General features: G+C 38.6%; 1 protein-coding gene across 5 annotated transcripts in view; it reads right to left on the bottom strand.

Moving 5' to 3' along the window:
- Positions 1-21,975, bottom strand: part of FNIP1 (folliculin interacting protein 1) — a 156,743-nt gene that overhangs the window by 82,483 nt on the left and 52,285 nt on the right. For all 5 annotated transcript variants that reach the window (XM_055301423.1, XM_055301424.1, XM_055301425.1 and 2 more), the window contains exon 2: positions 2,484-2,610. In XM_055301423.1, coding sequence (XP_055157398.1) covers positions 2,484-2,610 — 127 coding nt within the window. The remainder of the gene's footprint in view (positions 1-2,483; positions 2,611-21,975) is intronic.

Here is a 21,975-nt window from a genome sequence, read left to right as displayed (position 1 = left end):
TATACTTGTATGTAATATATGAAGGCTGAAGTATGTGAATGATCATATAACTTCACCGGGAACCCATGAAATAGAATTACATCATCATTAAAACAAAAACAATGTCCAGGATAAGGATAGTATCATGTGATAAAATCACACAGAATACATCTGGCTACATCCATGTTTAAAGAAACAACATCTCAATAATTTTTACAGTTCAGCTATAAAATGAGTAATCTCTGAGGACTAAATGTAAAAAAATAAAAATATATTTTTACAAACAAGGGAAGTTATTTTATTAAAATCATTGAATGTATTCACTTTAATCCGGTTTTATTTTATTTTTTTTAAAGATTTTATGTATTTATGAGAGACACACAGAGAGAGAGAGGCAGAGACACAGGCAGAGGGAGAAGCAGGCTCCATGCAGGGAGCCGGATGTGGGACTCGATCCCAGGTCTCCAGAATCAGGCCCTGGATTGAAGGTGGCATTAAACCGCTGAACCACCAGGGCTACCCTTCATCAGGTTTTATAGTTAAACAGTTATTTTTCATTAAATATAATAGAGCTGGTACATACATGTTCTGAAAAGCTATACAGTGACCAATATAGTTTCATTTTGGTATTATAGGACAGTATTAGGCACGCAAAGTACTTTAATTTCTAACACAAAAGCAAAGCATTCATGTAATTCACCACAGAATTATTTTTTTTAAGATTTTATTTATTTATTCATGAGAGACAAAGAGAGAGAGGCAGAGACATGAGGGAGGGAGAAGCAGACTCCCCACAGGGAGCCTGATGTGAGACTTAATCCCCTCACGCCCTGAGCTGAAGGCAGACACTCAACCACTGAGCCACCAAAGTGTCTCGCATTTTGTTTCATTGACAGCCTTTAATCGTAACTTGGTATTATTTATTTGTGTACTTTTTTGTTCAACACTTAAATCCTTTAAAAGGGGGATCTTATTGTAGGCAACAGAAGGACACAGATGGTTAAAACTCCAAGGGCCTAGTACTTGTAGATACTTAGTTATTTGTACAAATAAACACTTTAAGAACATCCTGCAGTGCTTCTTCCTAACCAGATTGAAAAAAGTATCCAAAAAATGATTAAGAAATCTAAACAAAGCCCCATCTCCAGAAAACCGAGAAATGTGTTCGTAATTAGAAGGGATACTGTAAAACTTGGCAATCAAATTAACTCAAAAATTAGTCAAGTACCTATTATATACCACCGTAGTGGATGCTGAGGATGCAATTAGAAATAAAACAACAGATTATGCCCAATATATCAAAACTATTTAAGAACACAAAATCTCAAATACAAACTCTTCAAGCTCAAAAAATAAATATATGTTTCCTTCAACAGACAATTCTATTGGCAGGAAAAGCTTTCCTAAAGTACTGTGTTTTCAATTGTTCACCAAATGTTATTGAAAATTATTAATTTACTGAAAGGAAGAAAACATGATTCCAAGCTTCTGTTTCCAGATTAGAGATAAAGGAATGAGTTTTTATGCCAGAAAATATAATAACAGTAGCAGAAGCAAAGGTAATGACCATCACTTAGGTTTTTGTGAAAGTTAATAATGGGAAACCTCTCTAAAATGGAGTCAGGAGATTCTGCAAGGGTAGCTCTCATGCCCCACCACTTGTAACTAACTGTAGACCCAACAGGAAGAAACAGATTCACCTTACACAGACATGTGGATACCACTCTACCACTCCAGCTGAAGAACAGACACTTTTTTCATCTCTCTCATTTCATACCCACCCTCAGCAACTCCACCAATGAGAAGCCACAACACTTCAAGTTTACCCTTGGATTTTTAGTTCCTAACAGCCTACTCAACTTACTCTTTTTCTCCTTAAAAAAGCATGCCTCTCCTTTGTTTCTCAGACTAGTTTATGGTTTTGCCAAGCTTGTTTGTCCCCAATTGCAATTCTTTTTTTTTTTCCCAGATAAACCCATCTTTGGCTGGTAAAATAACTGGCATGTTTATTTTAAGGTTAACATTTCCTTGGACAACCAAGCGAATGACCATGCACTATTGCTAAACTAGTCAAAATCTAACACTGGAAGTTAACAAAATAGATGCTCTTTTTACACTGTAAAGCAGGAGGACTAAGAGATTTAACTTGCTTTGCCCCTTTCACACAAATAATTTCATCTCTCTAGTCACACTTCTCACAACTGTAAGATGAGAGGTTTGGACTATATCCTCCATAAGGATCTCTAGAACTCTAGTCATATCTCATAATACAATTATGTAGGAAAATAAACATCAAACCAAAATCTCTCTGGTGCTAGAATGATAATATATAAAGCAAATGTTTTTTCCTTTAAAATTTTTCAAAATCAAGGCTCTAAATATTAAAAACATGATAAAGATGTTTCGTACTGACAAACAAAAGTGCTATAATTCAAATCTATTCATTCATTCTCAATTTAAAATATTTGACATTAAATTTCAACCAAACCAATAATGATGCTCACCGATACTGATATGTCCTCACTTTTTCTCTTAACACTGGAGTCAAACAAGACATTTCTCCCTCGTCTTTCACAGTCTTGATATACAATCAGTCGAATTTGGCTTGGATCAAACTCTGACAAAGGCCAACTTTAAAGAAAAATAAAGGTCCATTAGTTACTCTAATAAATATTCCACATAAATTGCTAGGAAAAAAAAACTTGTATTATAAAACCCTAAGTTGTATAATTACTAAATACTATATATAGAAGTACCTTTTATTAAATACCATCATTTAAAACTAAAAACTCATACAGCAATGACATTGTAGATTGAAAAGTAAAAATAAAAGTTGCAGCAAGCGTATACAATATAGTCATCCCATAGGACTTTAAAAATGGTTAACCTAACAAAAATACATGACTATATTTAATATAATGAAAATACACATTGCTTCATGGCATGAACCCAGATGGCATAACGTTAAATCCATATGTTTAAAGTTTTATTTTTATTCTTTATATGGAAACGTAAAAACAGAGTTTCAGATTAATAGCAGCTAAGTACTTATAAAATGAAAACAAGTAAAAAAAAAAAAAGTGATGACCAAAAGCAATAGACATTCTCATATAAAGCTAGTGTGAGTAAAAACTGGCTCAACTTCCTTAGAGAATAGTATTTTTGTAATATATATAATAGACAAAATCTAATATAACTGATTTTAAGTTTTACCAGCATTTCCATTCCATTCCATTATACAAGAATCTTCATAGAAGTACTGTTATGGAAATAATGCAAATGGTCCATTAAGAGTAGAATGGATAAATATATTATGGTATATTCAAACTTACAAATACATATATTCAGACACAACAAATACAATGAATGAACTTCAACTATAGGCAAAACACAGACTGACCCTGAGCAAAAGAAATCAGACAATGTCATACTCCCATACACACAATACACACATGCACACAGAGTTACTGTATTTTTCCATTTATACAAAGGTTTAAATCATGTAAACTTTTAGGCAGAGATACATATTTAGTTTTTAAAACTCTAAGGAAAACAAAGGAAGTGATGGCTTCAAAAGTCTGGAGAGTGATTATCTCTGGGGATAAGGTTGGAGGTGGTAGTGGTATAATCAGGAGGGAATATAGTAGATAGACTTGGGGCACTAATTGTGTTCTATTTTTAGACTGGACTATGCTTAAATCAATATTTATTTTAGAGTACAAAAAAAAGCCACTTCAGTTGTTTTATGTATGTATTAATTTAAAAAATTAATGAAGTGAGTCAGATAAGTGAAGAGAGAGACAGAGAGAACAATGAACTTACGGCTGGAGATACTAACTTAGTGAGCTGAACAGACTACAACTGATTGGACAGGTGTTAACAAATAGGACAACGGCCATAGCAGAAGCTGTTTGGGTTTGTTATGCCAGGATGAATGGTCAATTCCTCACAATCCATCACTTATTCTTTTTTAAGATTTTATTTATTTATTCATGACAGACACACACACACACAGAGAGAGAGAGAGAGGCAGAGACACAGGCAGAGGGAGAAGTAGGCTCCATGTCGGGAGCCTGATGTGGGATTCGATCCCAGGTCTCCATGATCACACCCCGGGCCACAGGTGGCGCTAAACTGCTGGGCCACCGGGGCTGCCCACAATCCATCACTTACAACTCTTGATTGGAAAAAAAAAAAAAAAAAAAAACTCTTGATTGGGTTCCTTCATCTCCTTAAGAGAATCTTTTTTTTTAATTTTTTTTTATTTTATTTTTTTTTATTTATGATAGTCACACAGAGAGAGAGAGAGAGAGAGGCAGAGACACAGGCAGAGGGAGAAGCAGGCTTCATGCACCGGGAGCCCGATGTGGGATTCGATCCTGGGTCTCCAGGATCGAGCCCTGGGCCAAAGGCAGGCGCCAAACCGCTGCGCCACCCAGGGATCCCTCCTTAAGAGAATCTTAAACCTAACTTCATCAGTGCCTCTCACCCCATAACTGGCAACATAAAACATCTTCATTCCAAATTCTTTTTTGGATTTTATTTATTTATTCATGAAAGATACAGAGAGAAAGGCAGAACACAGGCAGAGGGAGAAGCAGGCTCCCTGCAGGGAGCCTGACGTAGGACTCGATCCCAGGACCCCCGGATCGCAACCTGAGTCAAAGGCAGATGCTCAACCACTGTGCCATCCAGGTGCCCCCTTCATCCCAAATTCTTGACAGTAAATACCATTCTAGTTTTCTCCCATCTAATTTTTAGTAAATGTCTGTGTTAGGAATTGATTTACTGAACTGTAGTTTGCCATTATGTGAAGGAAACTATAAAAGAATACACCAACATAGAATGAAAACTAGGAAAGAGGTCTTATAGAAACCAGAAAGACGAGCATTTTAGGGAGAAAGAAATACCATGGCAGTCACTAAGAAGCATCCACTAGTTTCAGAAACAAAGAAATCATTGGTGACCATGGCAAGGACACTTCTAAGGAATAAAAAAATACAACGGGTCGGACTGCAGAGGATTGAAGAGTGAATGGGAACAGAGAAAATAGTGAATTTAAGGTAAGTGTCAAGGAAAGAAAGGAATCATGGAGTGACAGCCTTTTTATTAAAAAGGATACATCTGAATATATTTACATATTGGTGACAAAGATTTTGAAGAAGGGAGATGGTGAAGGACAAAGCAAAGCCTCTGAAGAAGTGGAGTTGGATAGCTATAAAGTACAGGTGAAAGGATAAGTCTCCAAAGAAAAGAGAGGACAATCCCTGCACTAGGATGGAAAGAAATGAGGCAAAGATGGACATGGATACAGAAGGAGGTGTAGATATTAAGGTAAAATACTGAGAAAATTCATTCTAAAAGCCTTTAAAGTAGATTAAAAGAAATGAAGGAAAGGTTGTAAAATGGGGAATAGTAGAGAGTAAAAAAGAACAGTGTTAAGGGGAAAAATACACTGACTAGGAAACATAAGGTTTCTGGGCAATGCTGGAAGTCTAAAGGTTTAAAAGACTATAAACATGTACCTGCCACAAACTACACAGTTAGGTTATTTGCTCTAGCGAACACTCTCACTCTTGAACTTGGAACAGACTGAACCAAGGTAAGGATTTTACTTTTTTGCTGTTTTTTTATTCTTTTCCTTTTGTATATTTTATTTCCTTTTTTTTAAAGGATTTTATTTATTTATTCATTAGAGATACACACACAGAGAGAGAGAGAGAGAGAGAGAGAGAGAGAGGCAGAGACCTAGGCAGAGGGAGAAGCAGGCTCCACGCAGGGAGCCTGATGTGGAACTCGATCCCAGGTCTCCAGGATCACACCCTGGGCTGTAGGCTGCGCCAAACCGCTGAGCCACCAGGGCTGCCCGTATATTTTATTTCTTTTAAATATTTAATTAAATTCAACGAGCCAACATATAACACCCAGTGCTCACCCCATCAAGTGCCCCCCTTAGTGCCCATCACTCAGTCACTCCAGCCCCCCAACCTTCTCACCTTCTGCAACCCTTTGTTTCCCAGAGTTAGAAGTCTCATGGTTTGTCTTTCTCTCTAATTTTTCCCCTCTCAGTTCCCTTCCTTTCCCGTATAGTCCCTTTCACTATTTCTTATATTCCACTTATGAGTGAAACCACATGATTGTCTTTCTCCGACTGACTTATTTCACTCAGCATAATGTCCTCCAGTTCCATCCACATCAAAGCAAATGGTGGGTATTCGTCCTTTCTGATGGCTGAGTAAATATATATACATACCACATCTTCTTTATCCATTCATCTGTCAAAGGACATCGTAGCTCCTTCCACACTTTGGCTACTGTGGACATTGCTGCTGTAAATACTGGGGTGCAGATGTTTTACTACATCTGTGTCTTTGGGGTAAATACCCAGTAGTGCAATTCCTGGGTCATAGGGTAGCTCTATTTTTTACTTAAGGAACCTCCACACTGTTTTCCAGAGTGGCTGTACCATCTTGCATTCCCACCAACAGTGCAAGAGGGTTCCCTTTTCTTCCAAGGTAAGGATTTTGATAGGGAGATGGGACAAAAGCAAAGGGGAGTCTTGGAAATAAAGCAAAAAGACTGACAAAAATACAGCTGGAATGACAGCAGTATCTAAGCTATTCAGGTGAGAAAGTGAAGGGGGGAAGGTAGCAGATCAGAAGACAATGGAGGCAGTGAGGTCAAAGTGCTGAAATAACATGAAGAGCTATAGTGGGGAGGCAGGGAGATAAGAAAGATAAAATCATAACCATAAAGTAGAATACAAGATTTAAGAGATTAGAAGCAGAATAGTTTCTTTATTCATTTATTCAATACAGGTAAATGCCTACTATGTGCCAAGCACTGATTAGGACAAGATAAGTAAAAACCTCCTCTGGAAGCAAGAAACACTAGTAGTAAAGGTAAGAAATAAATAGACATGATAATTCCAGAAAAACAGCTGATAAAATAAAGCAAGCAAAATAGGGAATCAATAAACTGTGTGAGATATGGTAGTAAGGGGATGGTGTGTGAGTGAGGTATATTCATTTCTGTAAGTGATGACTGCACAAAATTTTCCAAAAAAGAAAAAAAAAAAACTGAAAACATAGGATCTGCTAGATGTGATGTATTTCAATGGACCTTGGGCAAGTAGTGGCTGTCATCTCATTCATCCAACACCCTGTGATCACCAAGACACAAAGAGTAACAGCTAAATCCTTTTGCATCAAAGCAGAAATATTCACAATTCAGCCCTAATCTACCTTTCCAGCTTATGTCACATTACCTATAATATCAACACAGTGATCTTCTCAAAGATGCAAAGATATAGTAGACAATTTCACAGTTCTACACCTTTGTACAAGCTAATACTTCTACCAAAATAGCCCCAAACACCAAGGCAAAACTCCTATTCATTCTTAAAGATCTAGTTTAAATCTCACCTCCGTGGAAGCCTTTAATTCTGCCAGGAGTTAGTTGCTCACTTCTGAGATTAGACTTACTTTACATTCTAAATCTAGGAGTATTTTTCACACTGTACTTTATCTGTTTACATGCCAGTTTCTTCCACTATAAAGAAAGCTCCCTGTAGGCAAAGCGTACTCATCTTTGAATTCCTAGACCTGAGTACATTAAATAAGTAAAACTATATAACCCCAAATAAAGGTTAACACTACAGGAACTAGACAAATTGTTTCATGAGTATATAAATTGAATTATCACAGTCCACAATATGAGACAAGTAAACTTTACTTAAAAAGCTAAAAATGCATGTCCATCAACTGATGAATAAATTTTTAAAAATGGCAAAAAAAATATAAAGACAGGGGGCGGGGCAAGATGGCAGAGGAGTAGGGTCCCCAAGTCACCTGTCCCCATCAACTTCCCTATATAACTTTCAAACAATCCTGAAAACCTACGAATCTGACCTGAGATTTAAAGAGAGAACAGCTGGAACGCTACAGAGAGAAGAGTTTGCACTTCAAACAAGGTAGGGAGGTGGAAAACAATAAAAAAGAATCAAGTGGAGGAGGAGCCCCGGAAAAGCAGGCCCCCAGGACAGGAAAGCCAGTCCCGGAGAAGCAGAAACTTTAAGCCCCCACCCCCCGCCCGCCCGCACTGGATTCAGCAGGTAACCCGGGCAGAACCGCAGGAGGGGCCGTGGGGCCTCCAGCCTCCCGGGGTCACTGACAGAGGACGTGCGCCCGGAGGAGGGCGCCCCACACCGCGCGGGCCGAGCTCGGTAAAGGGCTGGAGCGCGCCCGGCGGGGAGAAGCCGGTCAGTCAGGCGGGACTCCGGGCGGAGAGAGCTGCACCCTGCCGCCTTCAGGAACCGCGGCCCCAGGAGCGCAATTCCAGCAGCGCAGGCCCCAGAGCCCAGGGCGCCGGGGACACAGCCCAGGATCCTGCGCTCCCCCCGGGACAGGGAGGCAGGGAAAACCCAGGACAGCGGGGACGCTCCTGCCACCACCGGCGCCCCCAAGCTGTGCAGGTAAGTGCCCTTCGCCCCCGGAGCATCCAGGCCAGTGCGGACGGGGAGCTGCGGTAGTTACGGCAGGAGCTGACTCTAGACCTGGAATGCTGGTCGCCGCCAGTGTGGTTGTTTCTCCTGGTGTCACCCTGTGCCTGGGACGGAGCAGGGACGCCATGGAACAGGGGCCTCACGGGGAAAACAGCTCCCACTGAGACGGGCACCTGGCAAGGGGCGGGGCAGCTCCCCCAGGTACACACACCTGAGAATCAGCACAGCAAGCCCCTGCCCCAGAAGACCAGCTGGAAGGACGGGGAAAAGAGCAAGTTCTTGACCCAACAGCACTGGAAAGCTCAAGGGGAAGTCAAGGGATTTACAGTATATAGAAACAGAGAATACCCCTCCTTGTTTTTTCTTTTTCTTTCCTTTTTCCAGTACAACTTGTCTTTAGCCACTCTGCACTGAGAAAAATGACAAGAACTCACCACAAAACAAATAATCAGAAACAGTACTCTCTCCCACAGAGTTACAGAATTTTGATTACAATTCGATGTCAGAAAGCCAATTCAGAAGCACAATTATAAAGCTACTGGTGGCTCTGGAAAAAAGCATAAAGGATTCAAGAGACTTCATGACTAAAGAATTTTGATCTAATCAGGCTGAAATTAAAAATCAATTAAATGAGATGCAATCCAAACCGGAGGTCCTAATGATGAGGGTTAATGACGAAGAAGAAAGAATGAGTAACATAGAAGACAAGTTGATGGCAAGGAAAGAAGCTGAGGAAAAAAGAGAAAAACAATTAAAAGACCATGAGGAAAGGCTAAGGGAAATAAATGACAGTCTCAGAAGGAAAAATCTACATTTAATAGGGGTTCCAGAGGGTGCCGAGAGGACAGAGGACCAGAAAGCATAGTTGAACAAATCACAGCTGAGAACTTCCCTAATTTGGGGAGGGAAACAGATATTGAGATCCAGGAGATACAGAGGTCCCCCCTAAAATCAATAAAAACCACTCAACACCTGGACATTTAATAATGAAACTTGCAAATTCCAAAGATACAGAGAAAATCCTTAAAGCAGCAAGAGACAAGAGATCCCTAACTTATATGGGGAGAAATATTAGATTAACAGCAGACCTCTCCACAGAGGCCTGGCAGGCCAGAAAGGGCTGGCAGGATATATTCAGGGTCCTAAATGAGAAGAACATGCAGCCAAGAATATTCTATCCAGCAAGGCTCTCATTCAGAATAGAAGGAGAGATAAAGAGCTTCCAAGATAGGCAGAAACTGAAAGAATATGTGACCACCAAACCAGCTTTGCAAGAAATATTAAGGGGGTCTCTGTAAAAGAAGAGGAAGTCCAAAAAAATAATCCACAAAAGCAGGGACTGAATAGGAATTACAATGACACTAAATCCATATCTTTCAATAGTCAATTCTGAACGTGAGTGGACTTAATGACCCCATCAAAAGGTGCAGGGTTTCAGACTGGAAAAAAAAAGCAAGACCCATCTATTTGCTGTCTACAAGAGACTCATTTTAGACCTAAGGACACCTCCAGCCTGAAAATGAAAGGTTGGAGAACCATTTACCGTTCAAATGGTCCTCAAAAGAAAGCAGGGATAGCAATCCTCATATCAGATAAATTAAAGTTTATGCCAAAGACTGTAGTAAGAGAGGAAGAGGGACACTATATCATACTTAAAGGATCTATCCAACAAGAGGACCTAACAATCATGAATATTTATGCCCCTAATGTGGGAACTGTCAAGTATATCAATCAATCAATAACCAAAGTAAAGACATACTTAGATAATAATACACTAATACTGGGAGACTTCAACACGGAGCTTTCTGCAAATGACAGATCTTCTAAGCACAACATCTCCAAAGAAACAAGAGCTTTAAATGATACACTGGTATCAGACCAAATGGTTTTCACATATATTTACAGAACTTTACATCCGAACGCAACTGAATACACATTCTTCTCAAGTGCACATGGAACTTTCTCCAGAATAGAACACAACCTGGGTCACAAATCAGGTCTCAACTGATACCAAAAGACTGGGATTGTCCCCTGCATATTTTCAGACCATAATGCTTTGAAACTTGGAACTCAGTCACAAGAAGAAATTTGGAAGAAACTCAAACACGTGGAGGTTAAAGAGCATCCTGCTAAAAAATGAAAGAGTCAATCAGGAAATTAGAGAAGAATTAAAAAGATTCATGGAAACTAATGAGAATGAAGATACAACCGTTCAAAATCTTTGGGATACAGCAAAAGCAGTCCTAAGAGGGAAATACACTGCAATACAAGCATCCCTCAAAAAATTGGAAAAAACAAATACACAAGTGAACCTCGCACCTAAAGGAACTGGAGAAAGAACAGCAAATAAAACCTACACCAAACAGAAGAAGAGAGTTAATAAAGATTTGAGCAGAACTCAATGAAATAGAGACCAAAAGAACTGTAGAACAGATCAACAAAACCAGGAGTGTTCTTTGAAAGAATAAGATAGATAAACCATTAGCCAGCCTTATTAAAAACAAAAGAGAAAAGACACTAATTAATAAAATCACGAATGAAAAAAGGAGAGATCACAACCAATACCAAGGAAATACAAATGATTTTAAAAACATATTATGAGCACTCTACGCCAATAAATTAGGCAAATGGACAGATTTCTGGAAAACCACAAACTACCAAAACTGGAACAGGAAGAAACAGAAAACCTGAACAGGCCAAACACCAGGGAGGAAATTGAAGCAGTCATCAAAAACCTCCCAAGACACAAAAGTCCAGGGCCAGATGGCTTCCCAGGGCAATTCTATTAATCATTTAAAGAAGAAACAATCACCTCAATTCCAGAACCAGACAAAGACCCCACCAAAAAGGAGAAATATAGGCCAATATCCCTGATGAACACAGATGCAAAAATTCTAAACAAGACACTAGCCAAGAGGATCCAACAGAACATTAAGAAGATTATTCACCATGAGCAAGTGGGATTTATCCCCAGGATACAAGGCTGGTTCAACACCTGTAAAGCAATCAACGTGATAGATCATACCAACAAGAGAAAAAACAAGAACCATATGATCTTCTCAACAGATGCAGAGAAAGCATTTAACAAAATACAGCATCCATTCCTGATCAAAACTCTTCAGAGTGTAGGGACAGAGGAAACATTCCACATCATCTTAAAAGCCATCTATGAAAAGCCCACAGCAGGGATCCCTGGGTGGCGCAGCGGTTTGGCGCCTGCCTTTGGCCCAGGGCGCGATCCTGGAGGCCCGGGATCGAGTCCCACGTCAGGCTCCCAGTGCATGGAGCCTGCTTCTCCCTCTGCCTATGTCTCTGCCTCTCTCTCTGTGTGTGTGTGACTATCATAAATAAATAAAAATAAAAAAAAAAGAAAAAGAAAACCCCACAGCAAATATCATTCTCAATGGGGAAACACTGGGAGCCTTTCCCCTGAGATCAGGAACACGACATGGATATCCACTCTCACCACTTCTATTCAACATTGTATTAGAAGAGCTAGCCTCAGCAATCAGGCAACAAAAAGAAATAAAGCCATTCAAATTGGCAAAGAAGAGGTCAAACTCTCCCTCTTCACCGATGACATGATACTCTACATAGAAAACCCAAAAGACTCCACCCCTAGATTGCTAGAACTCATACAGCAATTCAGCAGTGTGGCAGGATACAAAATCAATGCCCAGAAATCAGTGGCATTTCTACACACTAACAATGAGACTGAAGAAAGAGAAATTAAGGAGTCAATCCCATTTACAGTTGCACCCAAAAGCATAAGATACCTAGCAATAAACCTAAAAGAGGTAAAGGATCTCTACCCTAAAAAACTACAGAACACTTCTGAAAGAAATTGAGGAAGACACAAAGAGATGGAAAAATATTCCATGCTCATGGATTGGAAGAATATTATGAAAATGTCAATGCTACCCAGGGCAATTTACACATTTAATGCAATCTCTATCAAAATACCATGGACTTTGTTCAAAGAATTGGAACAAATCATTTTAAGATTTGTGTGGAATCAGAAAAGACCCTGAATAGCCAGGGGAATATTGAAAAAGAAAACCAGAGCCGGGGGCATCACAATGCCAGATTTCAAGTTGTACTACAAAGCTGTGATCATCAAGACAGTGTGGTACTGGCACAAAAACAGACACACAGATCAATGGAACAGAAGAGAGAACCCAGAAATGGCCCCTCAACTCTATTGTCAACTAATATTCAACAAAGTAGGAAAGACTATCCACTGGAAAAAGGACAGTCTCTTCAATAAATGGTCCTGGGAAAATTGGACAGTCACGTGCAGAAGAATGAAACTGGACCATTCTCTTACACCAAACACATAGATAAACTCAAAATGGATGAAAGACCTAATGTAAGTCAAGAATCCATCAAAATCCTAGAGGAGAACACAGGCAACACCCTTTTTGAACTTGGCCACAGGAACTTCTTGCAAAAAACATCTATGAAGGCAAGGGAAACAAAAGCAAAAATGAACTATTGGGACTTAAGATAAAAAGCTCCTGCATAGCAAAAGCAACAGTCAACAAAACTAAAAGACAACCTACAGAATGGGAAAGATATTTGCAAATGACATATCAGATAAAGGGCTAGTATCCAAGATCTATAAAAAACTTATTAAACTCAACAGCAAAGAAACAATCCAATCATGAAATGGGCAAAAGACATGAACAAAAATTTCACAGAGGAAGACATAGACACGGCCAACAAGCACATGAGAAAATGCTCCGCATCCCTTGCCATCAGGGAAATACAAATCAAAACCACAATGAGATACCATCTCACACCAGTGAGAACGGTGAAAATTAACAAGACGGGAAACAACAAATGTTGGAGAGGATGTGGAGAAAGGGGAAGAACCCTCTTGCACTGTTGGCAGGAATGTGAACTGGTACAGCCACTCTGGAAAACTGTGGAGGTTCCTCAAAGAGCTAAAAATAGAACTGCCCTACATCCCAGCAATTGCACTGCTGGAGATTTACCCCAAAGATCAGATGCAGTGAAACGGTAGGACACCTGCACCCCGATGTTTACAGCAGCAATGTCCACAATAGCCAAACTGTGGAAGGAGCCTCGGTGTCCATCAAAAGATGAATGGATAAAGAAGCTGTGGTGTATGTATACAATGGAATATTACTCAGCCATTAGAAACAACAAATACTCACCATTTGCTTCGATGTGGATGGAACTGGAGGCATCATGCTGAGTGAAGTATTAAGTCAACTGCAGAAGGACAAACATTATATGATCTCATTCATTTGGGGAATATAAAAAATAGTGAAAGGGAATAGAGGGGAAAGGAGAGAAAATGAGTGGGAAATATCAGTGAGGGTGACAGAACATGAGAGACACCTAACTCTGGGAAAAAAACAAGGGGTGGTGGAAAAAGGAGGTTGTGGGGGATTGGAGTGACTGCGTGACAGGCACCAAAGGGGGCACTTGACGGGATGAGCACTGGGTGTTATGCTATATGATGTTGGCAAATCGAACTCCAATAAAAAACAAAACAAAACAAAAAAAACTGGCTACTTAATTTATGGGTTTACATTTTACATATATATATATATATATATATAAAGTCATAAAGCAAATATTATATGGCTATGAAAAGGATAGAAGCTACAACACGGATGAACTCTGACAACATAATGCTAAGTGAAAAAAGCCAGATACAAAACAACACATTACCATATGACCCCTTTTATATGACCTATCCGGAATAAACAAATCCATTGTGACAGAAAGCAAATTAGTGGCTGCCCAGGAGAGGCTGGGAAATTGGAGAGGGCATTTACAGCAGTAAGTACTGGGTTTCTTTTAAGGGTGATAAAACGTTCTGGAATTAGGCTGTGGTGATGGCTGCAGAATTTTGTGACTCTACTGAAAAACCACTGAGTTGGAAATTTTAAAAAGGTGAATTTTATAGCATGTTTCTCCCAAACTTATTTAAGCATTTGGGTTTTTTTGTTTTGTCCTTTTTTTTTATAAAGACTATTTATTTATTCATGAGAGACACAGAGAGAGAGGCAGAGAAGAGACATACACAGAGGGAAAAGCAGGCTCCCCATGGGAAGTCCAATTAGGGACTCGATCCTGGGACCCAGGGATCATGCCCTGAGCTGAAGGCAACCCACTGAGCCACCCAGGTGTCCAGATTTAAACATTTGTAAAGCATTCTCTTTAATTCAAAGTAAGATTGTATGTAAAAATTAAATCCTAAAGTTTCTACAAAAAAGGAGGAGAGTATCTCTATGCAACCTTGTGGTATACAAAGATTTCTTAAATAAGACACAAAAGTTACTAAGCATAAAAGAAAAAAATTGGTACACTGAACTATATCAAGATTTAAAACCTGTATATAAAAGAAAAGGTCTTAAAAAAAAAAAAAAGGCCAGCCAAAAACTGGAAAAAAATATCTGAAACATATATAACTGACAAAAGGATTTGTAAACAGCCTATACAAAGAACTCCTACAAAGCAAAAAAATAATGCAATTTTAAAATGTGATTAAAAGACTGGAGCATTTCACATATGGATATAAGTGAATAATAAATGAGCAAAAGCACAAGGAAAAGATGCTATCAGTATCAACCATCAGAGAAATGCAAATTAAAACCCTTCCACAACCACTAAAATAACTAAAATTTAAAAGAATACACCAGTTGATGGTAAGAATATGAAGCACTTGGAATTCTCATACATTGATGGTAGGAATGTAAAAGGAATACAATCATTTTGTAAAATTAGTTGGCAGCTATGACACAGCAATTATTCTCATAGATAGCTGACAACAGAAATAAATAAATAAATAAATAATAAATAAATAAATAAATAATTCATAGAAATGTCTTCTCCAGCTTTATTCATCAAAGGAAAAAAATTGGGACAGCTTAAATGACCATTAATGGGAGAACAGATAAACTATATACACTTCAATACTGAACTACAACTAAAAAATTTCAAGGAATGAACTACTGAAAACACAATAACAAAGATGAACTCGAAAATCTTAAGAGAAAAAAAATCCAAACACAAAAGCTTACACATCATTAATTTCATGTATATGTAGTTCTAGAACAGGTAAAACTTTCTATGCTGATAGAAATCAAAACAGTGATTAGTCAGAGGTGAGGGGAATGGACTAGGAACATGTATAAAGGAAATTTCTGGAGTAACTGAAATATTCTGGATCTTTATTGGGTTTTAGTTAAATTGGTGTATGTATACATTTTTCAAAATTCATCAAATTGTACACTTCAAATATGCATTTTATGTAAATTGTTCCTCAATTTTTAAAAAGGAGACCATTTAAAAATAACAAAAATAAATTTAAAAATTAAAAAGGAGGGCAGCCCCGGTGGCTCAGCGGTTTAGCGCCGCCTTCAGCCTGGGGTGTGATCCTAGAGACCAGGAATCGAGTCCCACGTCAAGGTTCCCTGCATGGAGCCTGCTTCTCCCTCTGCCTGTGTTCTCTGCCTCTCTCTCTCTCTGTGTCTCTCATGAATAAATAAATAAAATCTTTAAAATTAAAAAGGAGAGAACTGTAGGAAAAAAATAACACAACATGTAACCAAACTATGTATTTACATTATAGACATCTCATTAAAACAGATATTAAACATTTACCACACTCAAAGCACAATGCCAGGTGTTGGGAATATTTCTGTCATCACACTCTTTATCTTTATATTCTCTGACTTAAAAGCATGCATTCAGCATGAAAAGAAAACAGGACTATGCCATGAGAAGACTGAGTCTAATAGAAAATAAGCAATTTCTCAATGTGATATAGACTATGGCCAAATAACACAATCTAAACAGGAGGTTTACAGAGGGAGGTCTATAAGGATTCACTAAAGAGTAATAATAAATGATACACGATAAATAACAAAAGTTAATACACATTATCTATGTGTACCAGTTACTGTTCTAAGTGCACTCGCTTACATATGTTGATTCATTTATTCTTCAAAATATTAATTCATCTGATCTTCGTAACAACTCTGTTTCTCTTTCATAGGTGAGAAAACTAAGACGGGGAGAGATTAAGTAAACCTGCCCAAAATAACGGTGCTACCTACCAAAAATGGCAAAGCTGGGTTTAGATTCCAGATTATATGTCTCTAGAGCCCAGGATTTTAATGCTTATTCTGTACTATTAATTAAGCAGGAAGTACTACTTAAAGCCAATCATTCTCTTCCCTAAAAGAAGAAAACAGCATGTGTTGTAATTCTTACTGACTCCAGCTCAGGAGTGTGCAGTGAAGTAACAAGCAGAGTTACAAAGGCAGGCTGGTGCCAGATCAAAACTCAGAAGCATTTGACACAAAGGAACATCATCATTCATTCAGGTAATCAGTAAACGAGTGTTGAACAATAGGTGACAAGATCATTTACGCATTTTAGAAAATCATGTTGACAGAAATTTGGAGGAGCAACAAAAGTGGGAAGTTCAGAGGTAAGAATAATGTTATAAACTGAACCAAAGAACAGCTCTGAAAACAGAAAGAATGGGACAGAGCTAGATACTACTTACAAGAGAGAGAGAGCACCTAAGAGACTGTATACTGGGAATGAGGGAAGAGGATGGCAGACTTCCAGCTTTCCAATATAATGAAAATATATACCATTAACCAAGGTAGAGAATAAAGGAGGGAAGCAAATTTGAGATAGGGGTGTTAACAGTTTAAGGGGCCTGAAACACAGCTGCAGAAAAATATCCTAAAGATTGATGAAAAATTTGTCTGCAGCACATGAGAAAAGTTGAGAGTAGAGTTATTAGACACAGAGTTATTGACACATAGTTGGCAGTAAAATCATTCATGTAAAACAGAGAGAGAGAAAAGAGGGGTGCCTGGGTGGCACAGCCGGCTGGACTCCAACTCTTGTTTTCAGCTCAGGTCATGATCTCAGGGTCCTGGGGTTGAGCCTCATGTTGGCCTCCAAGCTCTACATGGAGTCAGCTTAGGATTCTCTCTTTCTCCCTCTCCCTCTGCCCCTCACACTCATGCTGTCTCTCTCTCTCTCTCTCTCTCAAATAAATAAATCAAATCTTAAAAAAAAAAAAAAACAAAGTGAAGAACCAATAAACTAGAATCTTAGGACATGGTAATATTTCCAGGACAGAGAGAAAAGAAGCAGAGAAACCAAGGAGGATTAGTAGAGATAGACCATAAGAAAGAAAAGAGAAAACCTATGGTAAAATGTTACTTCAAAAGTCAAGGAAGATTTTTTAGAAATAAGTTAAAGGGCAGCCCTGGTGGCTCAGCGGTTTAGCGCCGCCTTCAGCCCAGGGCCTGATCCTGGAGATCCGGGATGAGTCCCATGTCAGGCTCCCTGCATGGAGCTGGCTCCTCACTCTGCCTGTGTCTCTGTCTCTCTGTCTCTCTGTCTCTCTCTCTGTGTGTGACTATCATAAATAAATTTAAAATAATAATAATAAGTAAAAAAGGTAAGCAAGAAAAAATGAAGAAAGGAATGCTGTGCAGTGCCAAAAGCCAAAATTTATAAACACTAAAAGTGTCCAAGGGATTTGACAATGTGGCTATCCTTGGTACTCTTGCAAGAACCATTTCAGAGGCAATGGCAATGGAATGAAGGGAAAAGAGCTGAGAGAGTGAAACAGTGCTATTTCGAAAAATTTCCCTGTGAAATGGGGAGAAAAAGAAATAATGTGATCAAAAAAAAAAAAAAGAATGTGATCATATAATCCATCTACATTGCAGAGTTTTGAAAGTAAAGGGGGACCCTAAACACACAGGGGTAAATTGAAATTTTCTTGGACAACCAAGGTCTATGGTCATCCCAAACAGGTAGAAGAAGCTACAGGAAGCTTTCTCTAAAGGAAAAAGAAAGGCATACACAGATAAAAGATATACAGATATATCTTCATATATACTTTTATATGTATATATCCTTTCATTTATCTACCTATCTATCCAAAAAAGGGCATATACTTAAATGTATGTATTTATAAACTGATGGCAAAGTATCAGAGAAACAGTATAAAGCAACCAAAAAGAATTGTTGGACTAAGAGCCCAGACAAGTTAGGACACAGTACCCTGGGAAAGGCTAACGAACTATGAAATGCACTTGCTAAGGCAGATGCCTTAGCACCTTACACTTGATCACTTCTATTTTTTTCTAAAAAGTAGAAATCAAGCATGTACTACCTAAATATATATGAAATGTATGACCTGAACTCAGGTACAAGTTGGTTGTGAGAGAAAAAGGTCTGACAGAGTCATCAAAGACAATGTGGGAAGATGCTAACCTGAGGGAAAGCATAAGCTAAAGTACTGTCAAGCCAGCCGGGATGAAAATCATCAATCTGTGATAGGACTGATTTTCTGTACTATCACAAGGGAGCCTAGGCCTGGAAGGGACAAAACTAGACAGTGTATTTAAGAGGAGATTTTCTGAGTAACTGCAATAGAAAAAAGGAACAAGGCTGTCAAGAGTGATATCAAGAAAGAAGGTCTGGACTTACCAGCACAGGAAACATGGTCAGAATGGAGGTGATGGGAGAAAAGGAAGGGGGAAAAAACAAAAAAAAAAAACCAGACATCTTAAGTTAGAGATCAAGTTTATATGAAAGATCAAAGGATATGAAGTTATGGTCAGAATGGGAGGATCCCAGAAAGAGAGCAGAGTGAGCTCATAGTTAGGCTCAAGGTCTAGTCAAGAACAGATCAAGGTAGAGAGCAAGAGAAGGCACTGTGAAGTCAGAATGTTAGATGTGTGGGTTGCATAAGATGGTGATACAAAATAATCTGGAAAGAAACACTATCACCTAAATGTCAAAGTTCTTCAAGAATACTAGGGAACCATCTGGTAGAAGATCCTCAGTGGATGGCAACAAAAAAATAGAGCAAACTGTTGTACTATGGCAAAGGCCTCAGAAGAGGTTTTCATGAGAGGCAAGAACAGTCTCCAAGCAATAGTAGGGGCCAAGTTTCTACAGTCAGTGTGGAGTAGAGCGTGGAAAAAGCAGTATACTGTACTGAAAGGGCAAAAGAAGGAATTATGGACTGTAAAGGCAGAAAGGTGGAAAATTGTGAAGAAAGTGAAAACATAAGGAATTCTAAATTGTGCAGAGAAAAGGCACCATAAGCTTTATTAGATGGAGAAGGCAAGGTTGGAGACATAAAGAAGGCTCAAGACTTGCAGGGCTCAGACTGTGGGATATGCCTTACTAAGAACAGAAACAGAACAACAACAACAACAACAAAAAAGAAACAGAACAACACAGCTTTATATTTAAATAGAAATCGTGTGTGAAGTTGATTTGGTCTGACTAGAGAGGTTCTTACCACCAATCACAGGAAGGAAGGAAGGAAGGAAGGAAGGAAGGAAGGAAGGAAGGAAGGAAGGAAGGAAGGAAGGGAGGAAGGAAGGGAGGAGAGGAGAGGAGAGAAAAAAAGAAAAAGAAAAAGAAAAAAAAGAAAAGAAAAGAAAAAAAAGCTAGTCAAAAGTTATCTGCAAAAAAAAAAAAAGTTATCTGCGAAGGGATCTGTACTTCTGAGGAGTATCTCTGAAATGGAGGGAGGTTACTGATAAAGCTTTGATTCCCTTTATCTTGCCATGGAAAAAAAGTTGTGAATCTTGAAACTTAGAGACACAATTAATTGAAATTTACTAGATAAATCTGTTAGCAAAAAGTTGCCTAACAAACTAATTCTGTTTGAAATATACTTGAAGTTGTGCCTGGGTAGCTGAGTCAGTTAAAGGCTCAGGTCATGATCTCACCATCCTGGGATAGAGCCCCACATCAGGTTCCCCACTCAGCATGGAGTCTGCTTCTCCCTCTCCTTCTGCTCCTCCCCCCACTTGTGTTCTGTCTCTCTCTCAAATAAATTAATAAAATCTAGGGAAAAAAGAAATATACTAGGGAACATGATATTAAACAACAAGAATAATCCCAAGTGACTCCTTTAATAGGCAAACAATTTTAAATGGTAATAATAACCCTAAATTTATTCATTTTTCAAATGAAAGAAGAGAAAGAAAAGCAAAAATGACCTACCTAAAGTCAGTGTTCTGGTTAGGCTGGTTGATTGTGCCCCTTCCTTTCACTCCCATCTCTATTTTCCACTGGTATTCACTTTTCACTCAGCACACAAAAAGTATTGCATAATGCATTATTATACCAAAACCTAATCTTCTGATATCTAATCCACCATGCTTTCTACTTCATCGGGTTGCCTCTTTTTGTCAAAATTGAGGACATAACTAAGCCAAATCATTAACAGTGGTAAGGACAGCATTACCATTCACAAAAATTATATACTACAGCAAACCTTCCTTAGTATTCAGCTACTTGGTCAGCTTAATATTAACTTAAACATTAGTAAGGGGACAGCTGGGTGGCTCAGTCACAGTTAAGCATCTGCCTTCAGCTCAGGTCATAATCTCAAGGTCCTGGGATCGAGCCCTGAGCTCCAAGACAGGCTCCCTGCTAAACAGGAAGCCTGTTTCTCCCATTCCTCCCTGCTCATGCTCTGTCACTATCTCTGTCTCCTTCTCTCAAATAAATAAATGAAACCTTTAAAAAATATATACATTAGTAAGAATACTCAGTGATGAACCATAAACTATTTTAACTCTACACAGATGTTATTTATAGTTTATGTCAGCTTATCTGCTCTGCATGTTTTTTATCTGATACCTTCAAAGAATGCTAATAGAAAATAAACATGCTAGAATAGACACTTCCCTTAACACACTAACACTGCAGCTCAGAAGACCACGTTAATTCCTGTAACACATTACTGGCTTTTTTTTTAAAGATTTTATTTATTTATTCATGAGAGATACACAGAGAGAGAGATAGGCAGAGACACAGGCAGAGAGAGAAGCAGGCTCCATGCAGGAAGCCTGATGTGGGACTCGATCCCGGGACTCTAGGATCACTCCTGGGCATGAAAGGAGGCGCCCAACTGCTGAGCCACCCAGGCGCCCCATTATTGGCTTTTAAATCAGGGGTAAATCATATATTCTCAATGAGAGCAAGATGGCTTCCAAAGAGGGTTGGGGGAAGGAGACAAAACAATATTAGATATTACAATGGATGTGGCCTTTCAAAGGGCCACAATATATAAGCAAATACCAAGTATATCTGTGGTATTAAAACTTCATTTGATGAGATGGCAATTAAGGAAAAAGATGTCCAAAAATGGCTTCTTAAGGGTACAAGAATGTAAAAAAAGGGAAATACAAAAGGTTGAGAAGCACCAGACTAAATGCTAGTTTGTATTTCAACACATTTAATGATTGTCACACTTAAATGTAATACACCTAAATAACTCACCTTTTTTTTTCTATTTAACCATTTCTTTCTCCTCAAGAATTGAGTTTCATAGACTTGTAGAGAAACATGAACAGACCTCTTCTCTTCCTTTACTCCTACTTTCAATTGATCATCCAGACATTTTTCACTTTTACTTAGCAACAAAGATCTGAGATAATCTCTTAGTG

Source organism: Nyctereutes procyonoides, unplaced genomic scaffold, assembly GCF_905146905.1.
Source record: "Nyctereutes procyonoides isolate TBG_1078 unplaced genomic scaffold, NYPRO_anot_genome, whole genome shotgun sequence".
In the NCBI taxonomy this organism is placed as follows: Eukaryota; Metazoa; Chordata; class Mammalia; order Carnivora; family Canidae; genus Nyctereutes; species Nyctereutes procyonoides.
The sequence above is the reverse complement of the archived record's forward strand: the minus strand, read 5'-3'. Positions and strand labels throughout refer to the sequence as shown.